General features: G+C 43.2%; 1 protein-coding gene across 1 annotated transcript in view; it reads left to right on the forward strand.

Annotated features, from left to right (window-relative positions):
- Positions 1–3037: 3037 nt before the first annotated feature.
- IPMK (inositol polyphosphate multikinase) overlaps positions 3038–16096 on the forward strand; it is an 81278-nt gene continuing 68219 nt past the window's right edge. Inside the window, exons 1-2 of the mRNA XM_048856993.2 lie at positions 3038–3441; positions 15546–15631. Coding sequence (XP_048712950.1) covers positions 3216–3441; positions 15546–15631 — 312 coding nt within the window. The 5' untranslated portion in view covers positions 3038–3215. The remainder of the gene's footprint in view (positions 3442–15545; positions 15632–16096) is intronic.

The following is a 16096-nucleotide window of genomic DNA, read 5'->3' on the forward strand; positions in this document are numbered from 1 at the left end:
TAAAGTGAGCACTGTACACTTTGTATTGTAATTGAAATAAATAATTTTGAAAATAGAGAATATCCAAAAATATTTATAATACATTTCAATTGGTATTCTATTTTTTAACAGTGCAATTAATTTTTTAAATTGAGTTAATTAGTTTTGAGTTAATTGCTTGAGTTAACTGCGATTGACAGCCGTAGTTCCTAGTCTTAAAATTCCTTATCAGCATCATTCTGGAAGAAATCTAGATGGCTTTATTGTGCTTGGAGGAAGGGAGCAGCTAACTTTCACAACTATCCTGCTGCCCAAAATCTTGAAGTTGAGCACAGGAGATTGATTGGATGTACAGTGGGAAGGGATGGACCTTTTCAAGGGAGATGAGCAGTCTTTTCAGTCTAGGATTGGTCCTGCTGAACTTTTATTGCTATACTCTCTATACTAAGCAATTAGAGGTCTGAAAAGAAAAAAAAAAAAGACCTTAATCAAGGTTCAAATTGAGCTGCTATATACCATTACTTTTCACTGGAATAAGGTACTTGTCACTATGCCCTAGTAAGTATTCTGTCTCTTGCACTGTTCAGATTCCCCTGGGTTTCCTTCCTTTTCTACTCTCTTACTGAACCAATGCCCCAGCATGATGTTACGTGACATATGTTTCTCCAGGAGGTGCCAACTGTCATGTGGGAGACATAATACAATTGACTTGATTACTTATCTAATTACAACCAGGTAAGCTGCTGTGCCAAAGTGCAGATCTGGTGGTTGCAAATGCAGGTGATAAATCTTACGAAGGAAGAGAAATGGGGAAAAGAAACTACAGTCATTACAGCATGACAGGAAGAGCTGATAATTCTCTTGGGGGAGGCGAGAAGAAAGTGAGGGTCTACACACTGAGGTACCACAGTGATGTAGCAGCAGCCTTTCCCTTGAAGACATGGCCATAGTCAATCTACATGTAGAAACAATAGACAGCAGACTTTGTTTACCATAAGGAATTTTAGAGAGAAGAAAAATCCCATCCGTGTACTACCACTGAATTTAGCTGGCAGCCTGAGTCTGGTTTTACAACACTCAATCCAATCTGTAGAGGAGCAGGTTTACTTAAATTCGTATTAGAAACAGGTCTATCCCCTGTCCACAAGAGCTTTGTTTACCATTGGGCTCCTCTGGAAGCCAGTGGTAGCACCAGTGGTATCTTCTCTCTCACCCACCTAAAACTGCCTAGTTTGGAGGAAGCCTGAAAGCTCTTGTGACAGCTCTAATCCTGCCAACATGCTGTGGGTGCTTGAGGGGGTCAACCAGGGTGTGGACCAAGGGGATAGTGGATATAATGTACTTAGATATTCAGAAAGCCTTCAACAAGGTCTCTCACCACAGGCTCTTACGCAAAGTAAACTACCATGGGATAAGAGGAAAGGTGCTCTCATGTATTGCTAACTGGTTAAAAGATAGGAAACAAAGGGTAGGTATCAATGGTCAGTTTTCAGAATAGCGAGAGGTAAACAGTGGTGTCCCCCAGGGATCTGTTCTGGGACCAGTCCTATTCAACATATTCATAAATAATCTGGAAAAAGGGGCAAACAGTGAGGTGGCAAAATTTGCAGATGATGCAAAATTACTAAAGATAGTTAAGACCCAGGCAGACTGCAAACAGCGACAAAAGGATCTCTCAAAACTGGGTGACTGGGCAACAACATGGCAGATGAAATTTAATGTTGATAAATGCAAAGTAATGCACATTGGAAAGAATAATCCCAACTTTACATATAAAATGATGGGGTCTAAATTAGCTGTTACCACTCAAGAAAGAGATCTTGGAGTCATTGTGAATAGTTCTCTTAAAACATCCACTCAATGTACAGCAGCACTCAAAAAAGCTAACAGAATGCTGGGAATAATTAAGAAAGGGATAGATAATAGGACAGAAAATATCATGTTGACTCTATATAAATCCATGGTACACCCACATCTTGAATAGTGTGCAGATGTGGTTGCCCCATCTCAAAAAAGATATATTGGAATTGGAAAAGGTTTAGAAAAGGGCAACAAAAATGATTAGGGGTATGGAACGGCTTCTATATGAGGAGAGATGAATAAGACTGGGACTTTTCAGCTTGGAAAAGAGACGGCTAAGGGGAGATATGATTGAGGTCTATAAAATTATGACCGGTGTAGCGAAAGTAGATAAGGAAGTGTTGTTTGCTACTTCTCATAACACAAGAACTAGGGGTCACCAAATGAAATTAATATGCAGCAGGTTTAAAACAAATAAAAGGAAGTATTTCTTCCCACAACACAGTCAACCTGTGGAACTCCTTGCCAGAGGATGTTGTGAAGACCAAGACCATATCACGGTTCAAAAAAGAAAAAGACAAATTCACAAAGGTTAGGTCCATCAATGGCTATTAGCCAGGATGGGCAGGAATGGTGTCCCTAGCCTCTGTTGCCAGAAGCTGGGAATGTGTGACAGAGGATGGATCACTTGATGACTACCTGTTCCGCTCATTCCCTCTGGAGCACCTGGCACTAGCCACTGTCGACTGGGCTCGATGGACCTTTGGTCTGACCCAATAGTACCATTCTTATGTTCAGCTTGGGGAGCACAGGCCCCGCGGTCATAAAGCTCAGCTCAGGCGTGTTTGGAGGATGCTACCCCTGCAGGCCTGGCCTTGGCGCCGCGGGAGGTTTTCTCTGCAATCCGAAAAGCTCGCACAGCTTTTGCAGAAGGTTGGTGCTGGGTAACACCTGCCTCGGAGCGAGCAACTGCACTGCAGAGCCAGGGCCAGCCTACGAGCCGCAAGGGAGCCGGCAGAAAATGCCCCCCTTGGAGAAGGGCTGCAGCAGGCTGCGTTTCGTCCGTACGGTTCAACGCGTGGGGCCCCTGCGGCCTCGGGACAGGCAACGCGAAGCGACGGCGGGCTCCGGCCGCCACGCCCTGCCCCGGACCTTGGCTTAACGCTCGCCGCCACAGGCCCCGGCCAGTTCCTGCACGCAGGGGGCCGGGCCAGCGCCGAGCGGGGGCGCTGGCGGAGGAGGAGCCCGGCCGGAGCGGGGAAGTATCGCGGTGCTGCCACCGCCAGTCGCTCTCCGAGCGCGGAGGGAGGGAGCTCGGCTCCCGAGCGGTGCGCGGGGCGATGGGGTTGCGGGCCCGCCCCACTCCTCCCTGGGCAGCCGGCAGCTGGTGAAGCCCGCAGGGCGCAGACCCGGAGCCCGCGCTCTCCCCCCGGGACATGGCAACCGAGCCCCCGCGCCGAGCGCCGCCTCAGCCTACGGGGCGCCCGGAGAGCGGGCAGCGCCGCGCTGGGGACGGGGAGGAGGCCGAGCCGCTGCGGGGCTCCGCGCGCGAACCGTCCAGCGCCTCAGTCGCGGTAGGCGGGGGCAGGCGGGGGTTGCTGAACGGCTGCGTCCCGCTCTCCCACCAAGTGGCCGGGCACATGTACGGCAAGGATAAAGGGGGTGAGTGTGGCCGAGGGCAGCGAGCAGGGCGTGGAGCCCGCCCCTACCTAGTCGGGAAGCTGAGCCTGGGGTGAGGGGAACACACCGGGCTCTGGCTGGCTTCCTTCTTCTCACTTGGAAGGTGGGGTCTTGTCTTCTCTTCTACGCCGTCCCCGGTGTGATTTGAACTTGGGTCCCGTGTTTCGACTGGGTCGTGCCCATCCCTCCCGCGTCCCATTACGTTTAATCCTCCTTTTAATTTCCTTTGGGGGTGCGGGAGTGGATCTGCTGTTCTTTGCTTTGCTATGAGCTGAGCCTCCCCTGTGTGGTGTCTCTGTGCTCCCCTTTTGCCTGTTGGGGTGTGTGAACCCTATGTGGGGTATGGATCTATTTTCTAGTCATATATAGGGATTCCTACTAAGGAAGAAGTTGTGTGAAAGGGGTAAAACCTGCATTACCACCCAAGGGACCAACACATGTCAGTTTCTAAGTAGAGATTGTTCTTAACTAGAGGTTGTACAAAATTACAGGAGCCCCATTGCATTGGGATTCTCTAGAATGAAGGGCTTGAGTGTTGGAGATTTTTTCCCAATACAGGTTTCACTGGATGACTGAATAAGAGTTATAAGGAAAACATCAGAGTGAGGTGTAGCTGAATATAATGATGGTGAATGACTAAAGAGAGATTTAGTTACCATGCAAAAAGTATCTTTGTCGTTTGGAAAAATCTTGGGGGGGCAGGAGTACCCGTACTCTGAGTAAAAGAGGGAATAGTCAAATCTCAACAACCAAGGTTTTAATCACATTCATCACGCTACTTTAAACAAGCGTCTTTAAACAAATCACCCTTTTGGTGATATGTTGGGAATATTTCTGGGTTAGGCAATACAACTTATCTCTGAGGTAATATTAATAGACCCAGCTCAGTAGGTACAAAAGGGTCTGTGGGAAATGTAAGTCATACATGATTATCTAAATGGAAATACAAGTGACTGCAGAGCCTTCCAGATATTTTTTTTTAGCTGTTAACTGAGAGGAAATGCCCATTTTTTTTGAATGGATGTACATCTTAATGGATCCCTAATATTCTGATAGCTTCTTTTTAATTGTCCTTCTGGCTTCTGAGATACTTTTGGTGAATACTTTCCTCCCACAGTACGTGTAGTACTACAGCATTGAAGTTTTAGGTTGCTGGTTAGGAAAATATATTAGTTGAACCAAAAAAAATACATGCAGTCAATTGTCTCATAAACTAGATATTAATCTATTCAGAAAAAGGAGTACTTGTGGCACCTTAGAGACTAACCAATTTATCTGAGCATAAGCTTTCATGAGCTACAGCTCATTTCATCGGATTGTACTCCTTTTCTTTTTGAGAATACAGACTAACACGGCTGTGACTCTGAAACCAATCTATTCAGAGAAATTGCTAGTCCAACTGAAGATGTTTTGTCTGTCCACTTAAAAGTAGGTTTCATTTAAATAAAATCTGTTTCTCTGCAATGAGCCTCTCTATAATACAGTTAAATACCTTGTCCATCATAGCAAGGTTAAGTTTGTTGGTGTGTTTTCTGCAGGGTCCCTCCCCCAAAATATGCAAGCATATAAAAACAGTAGCTACTAGAGAGAAATTGGATAACTATTAAGTTTTTTTTCCTCCTCTCATATCTACATATAGAAGCAGCCCACAAATTTATGTTTGATAGATAAACGTACATCTGGACCACAAACCTTACACATCAGACACACTAATACAGACAGTCCGTGTCTAATATCTTAACCACGGTCTTTCTAAATAACATTACATAAGCAACTGCAACATTATGTGGTATGGTTCTACTCCAGTTTAAAATACTCATAACTTCTTCTTGTCCTCTGAATATCTGTCCTTCCTCTTTCAGAGGAAATGCTTCCCCAAAAAGAGACTTAGGCCCAAGTCCACAAAAGTATTGAGAAGCCTAGCTTTTATTAGTGCCAAGTATTAATAATGTTCATCCTTGTAAAGAACACAGAGAATATTTTCCAACTGTTTTCTGACGTGTGTGTGTTTAAAGGGAAAATTGGGGGCGTGGTCTTTTTTTTTTTTTTGAACACTTGCTGTATGATAGATGGGAGTGGTTGACAAGTCATATCTGGTAGTGAGCACAAAGTTATGAACAACTATAATGGCATTATGACTGTAAATATAAAATTTAATTTGTATATTAATTTTGCTGCCTCTCAGCATAAGTCTTTCTTTTCCATGAATGCAGTGAGCATTACATTGACTTTGTGAGTCTATGTGAAATTGTCCCTGCTAAAAATCTTTTGTATGGTAAGAAAAGGTATGTTCCACGATCCAGCACGTATGATGATTGTTTTCAGTAGCATCTGGCAATAAAAATGTCTGGCATTTCTGTTTGAGTGTAAGGGGATGAGTGATTAGTTGATATCAGAGGGAACATATTAGTGATCTATCAGTCAGGATGAAAATGTAGTCCTCAAGCTCTTTGTTGGAGTCCAGGGAGATTGTAGTTTGAAGAATGTTTGTAGACATCTGTTGGTCTCCCTTATTCATGACAGATTGATGGGACTAATCTGATGACAAGTTTCAAAGTGGGAAAAGAATCTGTCACCCTATTTTCAGAAGTGATAGTGGGCTATGTTCCTGGTCCATCTTTGTAAAGTACTTTGAGATTCTTTCAAAGGATCATGTTTCAGAATAGCAGCCGTGTTAGTCTGTATCTGTAAAAAGAAACCGATGCAACCGATGAAGTGAGCTGTAGCTCACAAAAGCTTATGCTCTAATAAATTTGTTAGTCTCTAAGGTGCCACAACTACTCCTTTTCTTTCAAAGGATCATGTCTTTGTTTTTCTACTGAAGAAATAAACAAAAGGGGGTGTCTTCTAAAATAAATGTTCAGACTATTTATGTGAAAAATTGGTTGATTTATGCCATCAAGGGTACGTATTGGATGTAATGTGAGAATATTTGTGCAATAACCGAATAAAGTAACTTTCTTGTTTTGGTCATCCAAGCATGCGTAAAGGTGCACACACAGTGAGAAAGTTCCATTGTGTTTTCTATTGGTGGAAGTCAGCTTTTTGACTGCCAACCTTCTTTACTAATTGTTTATAAATGCATTGAGATGTAGATCTTTATTGCGCATGAAACTAAATTAAACCAAACCCACTGTGATGTTCCCCTCCGGTGTTATCTGGACCGGTGATCTGCTAGGTCATGCCAATCCTTGACTCTGGGAGCCGGCCTTACCGTGCTCTGCTGTGAGTACCCCCATTCCTGGGCTATTCACGCACAGGAATGTAAGCTGCTCCTTGGATTGTGCAACCGAATGACACTACCCAATATTTCAGGTCCCAAACACAACCCTAGGAACCTCTGTCTTGCAATGTCCAGTTATGTCTGCTGGACACTGCAAGCTTATATGGGTTCGTCAGTTTAACAAAGAAATTGATATGTACCAGGCTTGTTATCCCAAGGGGAGTCTGGGACACGCTTCAAACCAAACACACTGCTTCAGGTAGAATAAACAAACATATTTATTAACGACAAAGATAAATTTTAAGTGATTATAAGTCAAAGCATAACAAGTCAGATTGGATCAAATGAAATAAAAGCAAAAAGCACTCTAAGCTGCTCTTAACACTTTCAGTGCCCTTACAGACTTAGATGCTTCTCACCGCTGGCTGGTTGCTCTTCAGCCAGGCTCTCCCCTTTGATCAGTGCTTCAGTCGCTTGGTGTGGTGTCTGTAGATGTAGGTGGAAGAGAGTGGAACAGCGAAAGTCTCTCCCTTTTATCATGTTCTTTCTTCCCTCTTGTCTTTGCCCCCCGCTCCTCCCTTCAGAGTCAGGTGAGCGTTACCTCATCACAGTCCCAAACTGACCAAAGGAAGGGGGGTGACTCACTCGAGAGTCTAACAGATCCTTTGTTGTTGCCTAGGCCAGTGTCCTTTGTTCCTGTGACATTGAGCTGGGTTTGTCCCATACATGTCCTGATGAGGTGTGAACTGCCCTTCTGCTTCTGGCGAGTTTTTGCCTGGGCTTGCTTTAAGCTTTGAGGACACATTTTCAAGCCTCGTAACTGTACACATAAAATTACAACCTGTAACATTACCATAACAGTGCTTAGTACATCGTGAGCCTTTTGAAGACATGACAAACTTTGCATTAGATACCCCCCCAATCATATTATAAGGATGAACATGGGGGTGCTGGGTGTTCCCCCAAGGTACAGAACGTCCCACCCACATACTCCCAAACTACATTAATATGATTCTCAATTGGTGGTGGTGGTGGTGGTTTTGTTTTAGGTGGGTGGGAAGGAGAAAGAATCTTGTCCTTGTGAAAAGTGCTAGGTCTGGAAACTAACTAGACCTCCCCTTGCCATTTGTTAGTAGATTTTAACTCTTGAAGTGTTCTGTATTTTTAAGAATGATTGTACTAAACTCTTCAAGTACTAAACTTTTCATAATCCAGTGTCACATATCAGAGGTAGGTAGCTGTTTAAAAGAACAAACAAACAAAACCCCAAAACAAACCAGCCAAACACTTGTATAACAGTTTGTCCTCAAAGTTCAATATTCATCACATTTCATTTTGTTAATTCAGTATTACGTGGGTTTTATTTTGAGAAGTATTTGCTTGGCTTTGTATGTTGTCTAATCTTGATGATGCAGTGGCAGAATGTAAGCTCTAGGTTAACTGAAGTTCTGTATGTGGCCTTTAACATTGAGATTGTTAGTAATTCAAACATTTGTCAGTAGAGTACCATGTTCACCTGAGGGTGTGCTTTCCACCATGTCTACACACAAATATATGTAGAAAAGGGCTGTTCTTCAAAGATGTGTTATGTTGATCCTAGTGAGTTATGAGGCCCGTATTCACTTTGTGTCTGGCAGTTCAAAATTGTGGAATGTGTTCAAAACCCAGTCTTAGCAAACAGCTTGATTTCAGTCTTAAATTTATACCGCTTAAAAAAAGCCTGTTACTAATGATGCAGCCAACTTATAGACTGTGAACTAATTTTTGACTGACTGTCCTTGTAGCTGTGCCTTTAGAGAGAGGGGCACATAATTCATATGCCAATATCTAAATAAAGGACAAAAATTAAGGACTCTAGAAAACTATATTCAGCTCTTAGCACACATTTTAAACTGTTGTTAAACGACTGCCAAGACTTCTTTACCTCATTTATAGCACCTGCTATGTTGCATAGACCACATAAGTAACTCCATTCCCTATATAGTTGCGTGTGTAAATAGAAATTACAGAAAAATATAAAACCAGGCTTATTTTTTTTTAAAAAAAAAAGCCATAGAAGAAGCAACCATTTCCAAGACTTACCAAAGAAACCCAAACAAATGTAATTATTCCCAGAAAGTCACCATTTTTAGTAGCAATAAGAATTCTACCATCCACTGAGATGTCAGGGGCCACCCAGCTTTTTTTGTTTGTTTACCACAGGGGTGGGCAAACTTTTTGGGCTGAGGGCTACATCTGGGTGGGGAAATTGTATGCGTGGCAAGGGGTTGGGGTGCGGGAGGGGGTGTGGTGTGCAGGAACGGGCTCGGGGCAAGGGATTGGGGCAGAGGAGGGGGCAGGATGTATGAGGGGGCTCATGGAAGGGGGTTGGGATGCAGGAGGGGTGCGGAGTGCAGGAGGGGGCTCAGGGCAGGGGGTTGGGGTGCGATGGGGGCTCAGGGCAGGGAGGTGGGATGCAGGAGGGGTGCGAGGTGCAGGCAGAGGGCTTATGACAGGGAGTTGGGGGGGCGGGGTGCAGGAGGAGTTTGGGCTCTGGCCCAGTGCCGCTTACCTAAAGTGGCTCCGGGGTGGCAGTAGCGTGCACTAGGGCCAGGGCAGGCTCCATGCCTGCCTGTCCTGGCCCCATGCTGCGCCACTCCGAGAAGTGGCCAGAACCATGTCCCTGCGCGGCCCCTGATGGGGGGACCGGCACAGGGCTCTGTGCGCTTCCCTTGCCACACCTCCAGGTACCTCCCCTGAAGCTCCCATTGGCTGCGGTTCCCCGTTCCTGGCCAATGGGAGCTGCGGGGGGCAGTGCCTGGAGGCAAGGACAATGTACGGAGCTGCCCCTTCCCCCGAGGCCCCAGGGACGTGGTGCTGGCTGCTTCTGAGGCACGGGGCCTGCGGCACCATGGGGGCAATCCCGCAGGCCAGATCTAAAGCCCTCACAGGCCGGATCCAGCCCGCGCGCCGTAATTTGCCCACCCCTGGTTTACCATGTCTCATAAACTTTGAAGGGCTAAACTTCAGAGTCAGAACTTATTCTAGGTACTTTTTTTTTTTTTAAACCAACAGCATATTGGTACTTCTGATAACTGTCACTCTATGCTTCTGTTTTGTATAGAAGAATTTATCTGAAAAGTTAGGAATGAATAAATCATAGAAAGAAGCTTGTCATCACAAAGTGGAATTTTTCTTTTTGATCAGAATGACACTCTTCAGTTTCTGTTCTCTATTAACAAAAATTTAGTAGTGGAGGGGTAGAAATCTCCTTAAAGGCACAATATTGTCCTGCCCTGTCCTTGTGATGAGGACAGTTTAATGCAGGCAGTACTAGCTCTTGGTGAGCTGCAGTCACTCTGAGTCTCTCCCTTCTTTTTCCGTCTTCTGCCCAATCATATATTTTGACTGTGTGCTAAAACAATTACATTAAGTAAATGTAAGATGACTGAGCTGAGAGATTCAGTTAATTTCTTACACTGTTACTTTGCAACATTGCTATCAGCTAAGCCAGAAGGCTGATTTTAGCAAAATAACGCATATGCAGGAAAAAATGACTAAGCCTTTTAAAACTTACATTGCCTATTCATTTTTGTTGTTATGGGCATTTGTTGGCTCTTGTTATAGTAGAGTTAAATAGCATGGAAACTTTTTCAGGCATAACCCCGATTCTCCATTTGTGTGTTCATAACTTGCTGAAACCTGAACATACTCTTCACTAAATGAAAATAGAATTATTTTTGTCTGGCTTAACTCTTACCAGGAATTGAATAGCTTTGAAAAATAACATAATATCAGTCACCCTATAAAAAGGAGAGTAGTTTTGTTCTTGTTGTTATATGCTATTCTAATCCATATAGGTTTTTTATAGTATAAAAAATAGTATAGTATAGTATAGGTTTTTATACCAGGGTGTTCACGATTATATCTGAGTGTGGTGTTCTTTCTCTCATCCTCTCCTCAAAGGGAGAAGTGAGTGGATGTTATGTTTTGCTAGCTGTTTTGTTAAATATACTTCTTGCTATGTTCATGTTAGAGAAGCGAGGTCAAAGAAATGCACCTTGACCTTAGAATGGAAAGTGGTAAGGTTTGTGGTACTTCTTAGTTCCTGGGGGAATTCATGCCACAGTCTTGGTCCACCCCTTGAGAAGGTTGTCCCTTGCGGTGATGAGATTTACTCTTGTTGTTCAAGAGTTTAATTGTGCCAAAGGAGTGAATGCTGCTTGTAGAAGCAATGTTATCTAATGAACAAGTAGGTTTCTGACCAGGCCACAGCTGAACTGACCAATCATGAGTCTTAACAAACACACACTGAGGTGAGAGTCCAGCGAAAACTCAAAGATTGGGGCAGCTTTCTTAGATTGATCTGCTGCCTGTGCCACCATACGGGTGAACAGTCTTCTGAAAGCCAGCAAAATTATCGCATGATAATTATCCCAGGATAAATTATCCCATGATAAAATTTTTCCAAGAAGTTTTGACCAATTGCAGGCTTTGCACTTTCCTTGGTGACTAGGTCAACAGAGTATGCACTCTCAACAATTGCCTATCACAGGGTTCAGTGCTAGCACCGATCTCGTTTAATATGTATACCACTGACCTTCCCCAAACAACATCATGGAAATCTGTCTTTGCTCTGACTACACAGGCACAGGATTTACCTACTGTAGAACAAGTCCTAACCAAGAACCTTAAAAGCATGGAAGAATATTTCTTGTATTGGCAGCTAAAACCAAACCCCATTAAGACTGTAATGTCAGCGTTTCATCTAAACAGTTGAGAGGCTAGGATGAAATTGCATGTGGACTTCTGTGGCCAGCAGATAAGACATGATACCACCCTGAATGATCTTGGAGTGCCATTTGACTGAATTATCACATACCACCAGTACCTGAAAAACGCACATGACAAAGTAAAGGATGCATGTAAATCTCCTCTAGAAACTGTCAGGAATGATTGGAGAAGTGGATGCAAAAAGCTCTTTGGGCCTCTTCACTAGCCCTTGTCTGCTCTACCACAGAATACTGCTCGTCTGTCCAGATTGATGGCGCTCACACATCACTTGTCAACACTCAACATCACCATGTGGATCTCTATGGACACAGCGTAATCAATTCCATAACCATGGCTTCCTGTACTGGTACACATCAACCCAGCCCAAATTAGTCGCAACATGAGAATCCTTCTGGAGTCTCATCATGTTTGAGGGAACAAGGGTCTTACAATACATGAAGTCTTAAATAACATACTGAGATTTCCAATTCAATCCCAGAAAACCTTTTTGGCTTGGAGTGCAAGAGCTTGAAGACTCAGCATTTTGCTGTCCAAGATTAATGACGAGCAAGGTGGGAGGACATGAACATTCCGAACAAACATCTCATCTAGGATCCAACTGGGGAACCCAGTGGCTTTTCACTCCTGTGGAAAATATGGTCCACTTTGAACTGCATATGTATATCATGTGGCAGATGTGTCTACTTCCTCTATACATGGAGGCTGAGCCATGATCCTATTTGTGACTGTGGAAACGGACGTCAGCTTATGGGACACTTGAACCAGTGTTCCAAATGATCATATCCTGGTGCTATCTCTGCCATCTACTCCACGTCACCTAAGGCAGTCAACTGAATTGCCAACCTAAACTTTAATATTTATGTTTTTAAGCCATATGAAGGAAGAAGAGGTGCAAAGTTGTTGGCCAGTCTCTTTCCTGGAGCTTTAAACAGCCTTTTTAGTATTCTGGGCCCAAAATGTTGGCTTCAGTTAGATGAGCTTGTAGTTGGCCTTTGGCTAGATTTCTCAGGAATGACAGGTTTGACAGTGGGTGATTGTTGGCTAAGATTGAAGTATCTAGGGTGGGTTTCTTTACTGTTTGAAAGAAAAAGGGAAGTTTTCCTTTTTTGAATGGGGCACTGGCTGTTTTGGTCAGGAGTAGCGCTTGTTATTCATTTCTCTCTTTCACAAGCTAAGAAGGACCTGGGTTGGATTTATATCTTGGGTTGGGTCTCCTTTAAGGTGTCTGGAACTACTTGATGAGTGAATACGTTGAACTCAGGGAATGCAAGTTGGCTGTTTGGATCCACTATGCCTGCATCCCCCAACCATGTTGTTTGAGAAGGCATCCTGAATGTGCATGATCTTTTCAGTAAAGTAGGATGATAGTGCTTTGATGCAGTTGTAGACACTCAGGCCATGGCTACACTACCAGCTAAATTGGCACAGTTGCGATCAATGCAGCAGTGTCGATTTAGCAGGTCTGGTGAAGACCTGCTAAGTCAGTGGCAGAGTGCTCTCCCGTCGACTTCTGTACTCCACCTTCCTGAGAGGTGGAAGCTATGTCGATGGGAGAGCATCTCCCGTCAACATAGTGGGGTGTAGACACTGCTGTAAGTCAACCTAAGTTACGTCGACTTCAGTTATTGGCGTAACTTAGATCAACTTGGGCCATGTCTACGTTACCCGCCGGATCGGCTGGTAGTGATAGATCTATCGGGGATCAATTTATCGCATCTAGTGTAGACACGATAAATCGATCCCCGATCGCTCTGCCGTCCACTCCGGAACTCCACCACGGTGAGAGGTGGAAGTGGAGTCGACGGGGGAGCGGCCGCCATCAATCCCATGCCGCGAGGACGCGAAGTAAGTGATTCTAAGTCGATCTAAGATGCGTCGACTTCAGCTACGCTATTCTCATAGCTGAAATTGCGTATCTTAGATTGATACACCCCCCAGTGTAGACCAGGCCTTAGAATGTTAGTATAGACCAGCCCACAGAATTAAATGATTTACCACTTTGGATAGCTTCTTGGGGTGGGATTTGGCAACCTCAATGGAGGCTGATAGAAAGGTTCTCTTGGCCTGTAATACAGCCTCAGGATAGGCTTTGAGGAATTTTTGTTTTGCTCTGTCTGAATCAGTCTTGGTTTTCTGTCCTCTGCATTTAAGTTTCTGCTCATCTCTCTCCATTCAACAGAGGGTGTCAGAAAACCAAGGAGATCTGTGTGGGGCAATGGGATGGAAGGAGCTGTTTTCTGGGGTAGTGTGCCAATGGCTGAGGCCAGTATAAAATGGTAATGATTCACCAGGTCCTCGACTTCTTGTCCTGTGGGTGGAGTACTGTTGTCCTTTAGCGGGCTGTGGAATTTGTTTGGAACACCAAATTCAAGAGAGATTCTTACACTGCTGATGTTTTTTTTACCAGTATTTTAACTAACTTGTCAAGCCACAGTCCTGTAATGTTCCTTGGCAAAAGAGAACCAAAAAAACCCCTAAGTAGGTAGAAATTATAAATCAAATATTTTCCTCTCAAAAGCCTTAAATTTTTCCATAAATTTTTAGATGGAGCTGGGATAAACAATTATATTTATGAATGATTCATTCCGGCATGATGCATCAGTATGTATTGCTTAAACAAATCTCTTTGATCTAAAGTGTGCTCTTGTTTTCTTGTGTTAGTGACAAAGTAAGTGTTTGGGATTTAGCTCAGAAATCATAGGGGTCAGAAATTTGAGAAGTGTTAACTTGTTAAAGACCTATTCAGAGAATGGAAAAAATGAAGTTAGATTTCTTTTTGATTAGTAAAGGTGAGAGGGTTAAAATAGAACTTGCAAAGGGGTTTGTTTATAACTCATCAGATTGTCTGTCTGTTTTCAACATTATGCTGATTGCAGGATTCATATCTTTTAGCGTCGCTGCCAGTTGGATAACAATAATTAGTACAAAATGTTTTGTCATAAAACAAAAATCCCTTTACAAATTTGAAAACTCTTTTGATTAGCAAATATATAACAGTGCATTCTAATTAGTCCTATATGGTTATCAAAATGTCCCATAATTAAATATAATTTCTGCTTTCGTTTGTAATTTTTTTTTTTTAAAAACGGTTTAGCTGATATGCTTACAAGTATCAGGGTATGGTGAAATATACTGTACAAGCTAGAATGCCTTTAGTGAAAACTTTATAGATAGTGGAACAAGCTAGAATGCCTTTAGTGAAAACTTTATAGATAGTGGAACAAACATGTTCTTAAAACTCTCATTACAGTGAGAAAATACTTCTTGTACTGCCATAAAGGGCCCAATCTGGTCGCATTCCACATGCATAATAAACATTGTCTTCAGATTTTCCTGTGCAGAACAGCTATGGGATCAGTAGGTTCCTGTAAAAGTCACAGGAACAATAAAACTATTTTGTTTCAGAAATATTTTGTCCACAAAAGGACCAGTACTCCTGGCATGCTGTTTAAAAAAAAAAAATCACTTTCTAAAAGAATCATTTTTTATGATTAATGCCTGAACACTACATAGTGTATCAGTTAAAGTTGCTACACACACAATATACCTAACAAAACTTCATAAGACAGGAAATGAAAAAAAATAAGGCATTACTACTCTCAGCACATCAGCACTAGTGAAGTCAAGGGAGTACAACCTCAACTTTGCCCTAGTCTTCCAGACCCTTTTTCTCAAGGTTCTTCTCACTGGACCACCTTCTTCTGACCAGACCTTTCTGCCTCTTTTTCCTTCCAGCACAGTACTATACTATAAAATCACTTGTGGGAGTGGTGGAAGGAAAGCGGCAGAAAGGTCTTCCATCCCTACTTGTGTAGAGTTAAGATTTCAATTATTTTCATATAAAAATAATTATAACTTAACACACTTTCTACAAGAACTCTTCTCTTCTGCTCTCCTTTTCCCTAATCCCTGCTAAGAGTTCGGTGATTGGGGCTGTGTTTGCTAGGTTCCTCTCTTGTTTGTAAAGAACAGTAGGAATAGCTTACACTGAGCAGTTGGGCTACCTCTTGTTTAATATTTGCTAGCTTTAAAAGACCGGATGGTTGCATTCTTTAGAATTAAACTATAAACGAACTGTTTGTTTTTCTAGGCATACTGCAGCATCCAGATGGCACAGTCTTGAAACAATTGCAGCCACCGCCTCGAGGTCCCAGAGAACAAGAGTTCTACAACAAGGTAAGAGTTGTTTAGTAAGGAAGTGGCCTGTCTTATTGAAGGGAGAATGTTGTGTCTGATTCACTTAATGTTCCCTACCCATCACTGACTGAAAAAGTTACAGTGCAGTGTCAAGGTTTAAGTGGTAAGTAATGCACCATCCATATACAATATAGAGACTAGGATATTCAAATCCTGCTTTCCCGGTGTTGCAGGTTTGAATGTTTGTTGCATTGGCAGAGTTGTCAGGACATTTGTGTGTTGCCTGGATCTTGCTGTTAGTAGAGTTTCTGCTGTCTGAGTCATAGAATAATAGTATCCTAGAATATCAGAGTTGGAAGGGACCTCTGGAGGTCATCTAGTCCAACTCCCTGCCCAGAGCAGGACCAATCCCCAACTAAATCATCCCAGCCAGTGCTTTGTCAAGCCTGACCTTAAAAACTTCTAAGGAAGGGGATTCCACCACCTCCCTAGGTAACGCATTCC

Source organism: Caretta caretta, chromosome 7 (genome assembly GCF_965140235.1).
Source record: "Caretta caretta isolate rCarCar2 chromosome 7, rCarCar1.hap1, whole genome shotgun sequence".
NCBI lineage: Eukaryota > Metazoa > Chordata > Testudines > Cheloniidae > Caretta > Caretta caretta.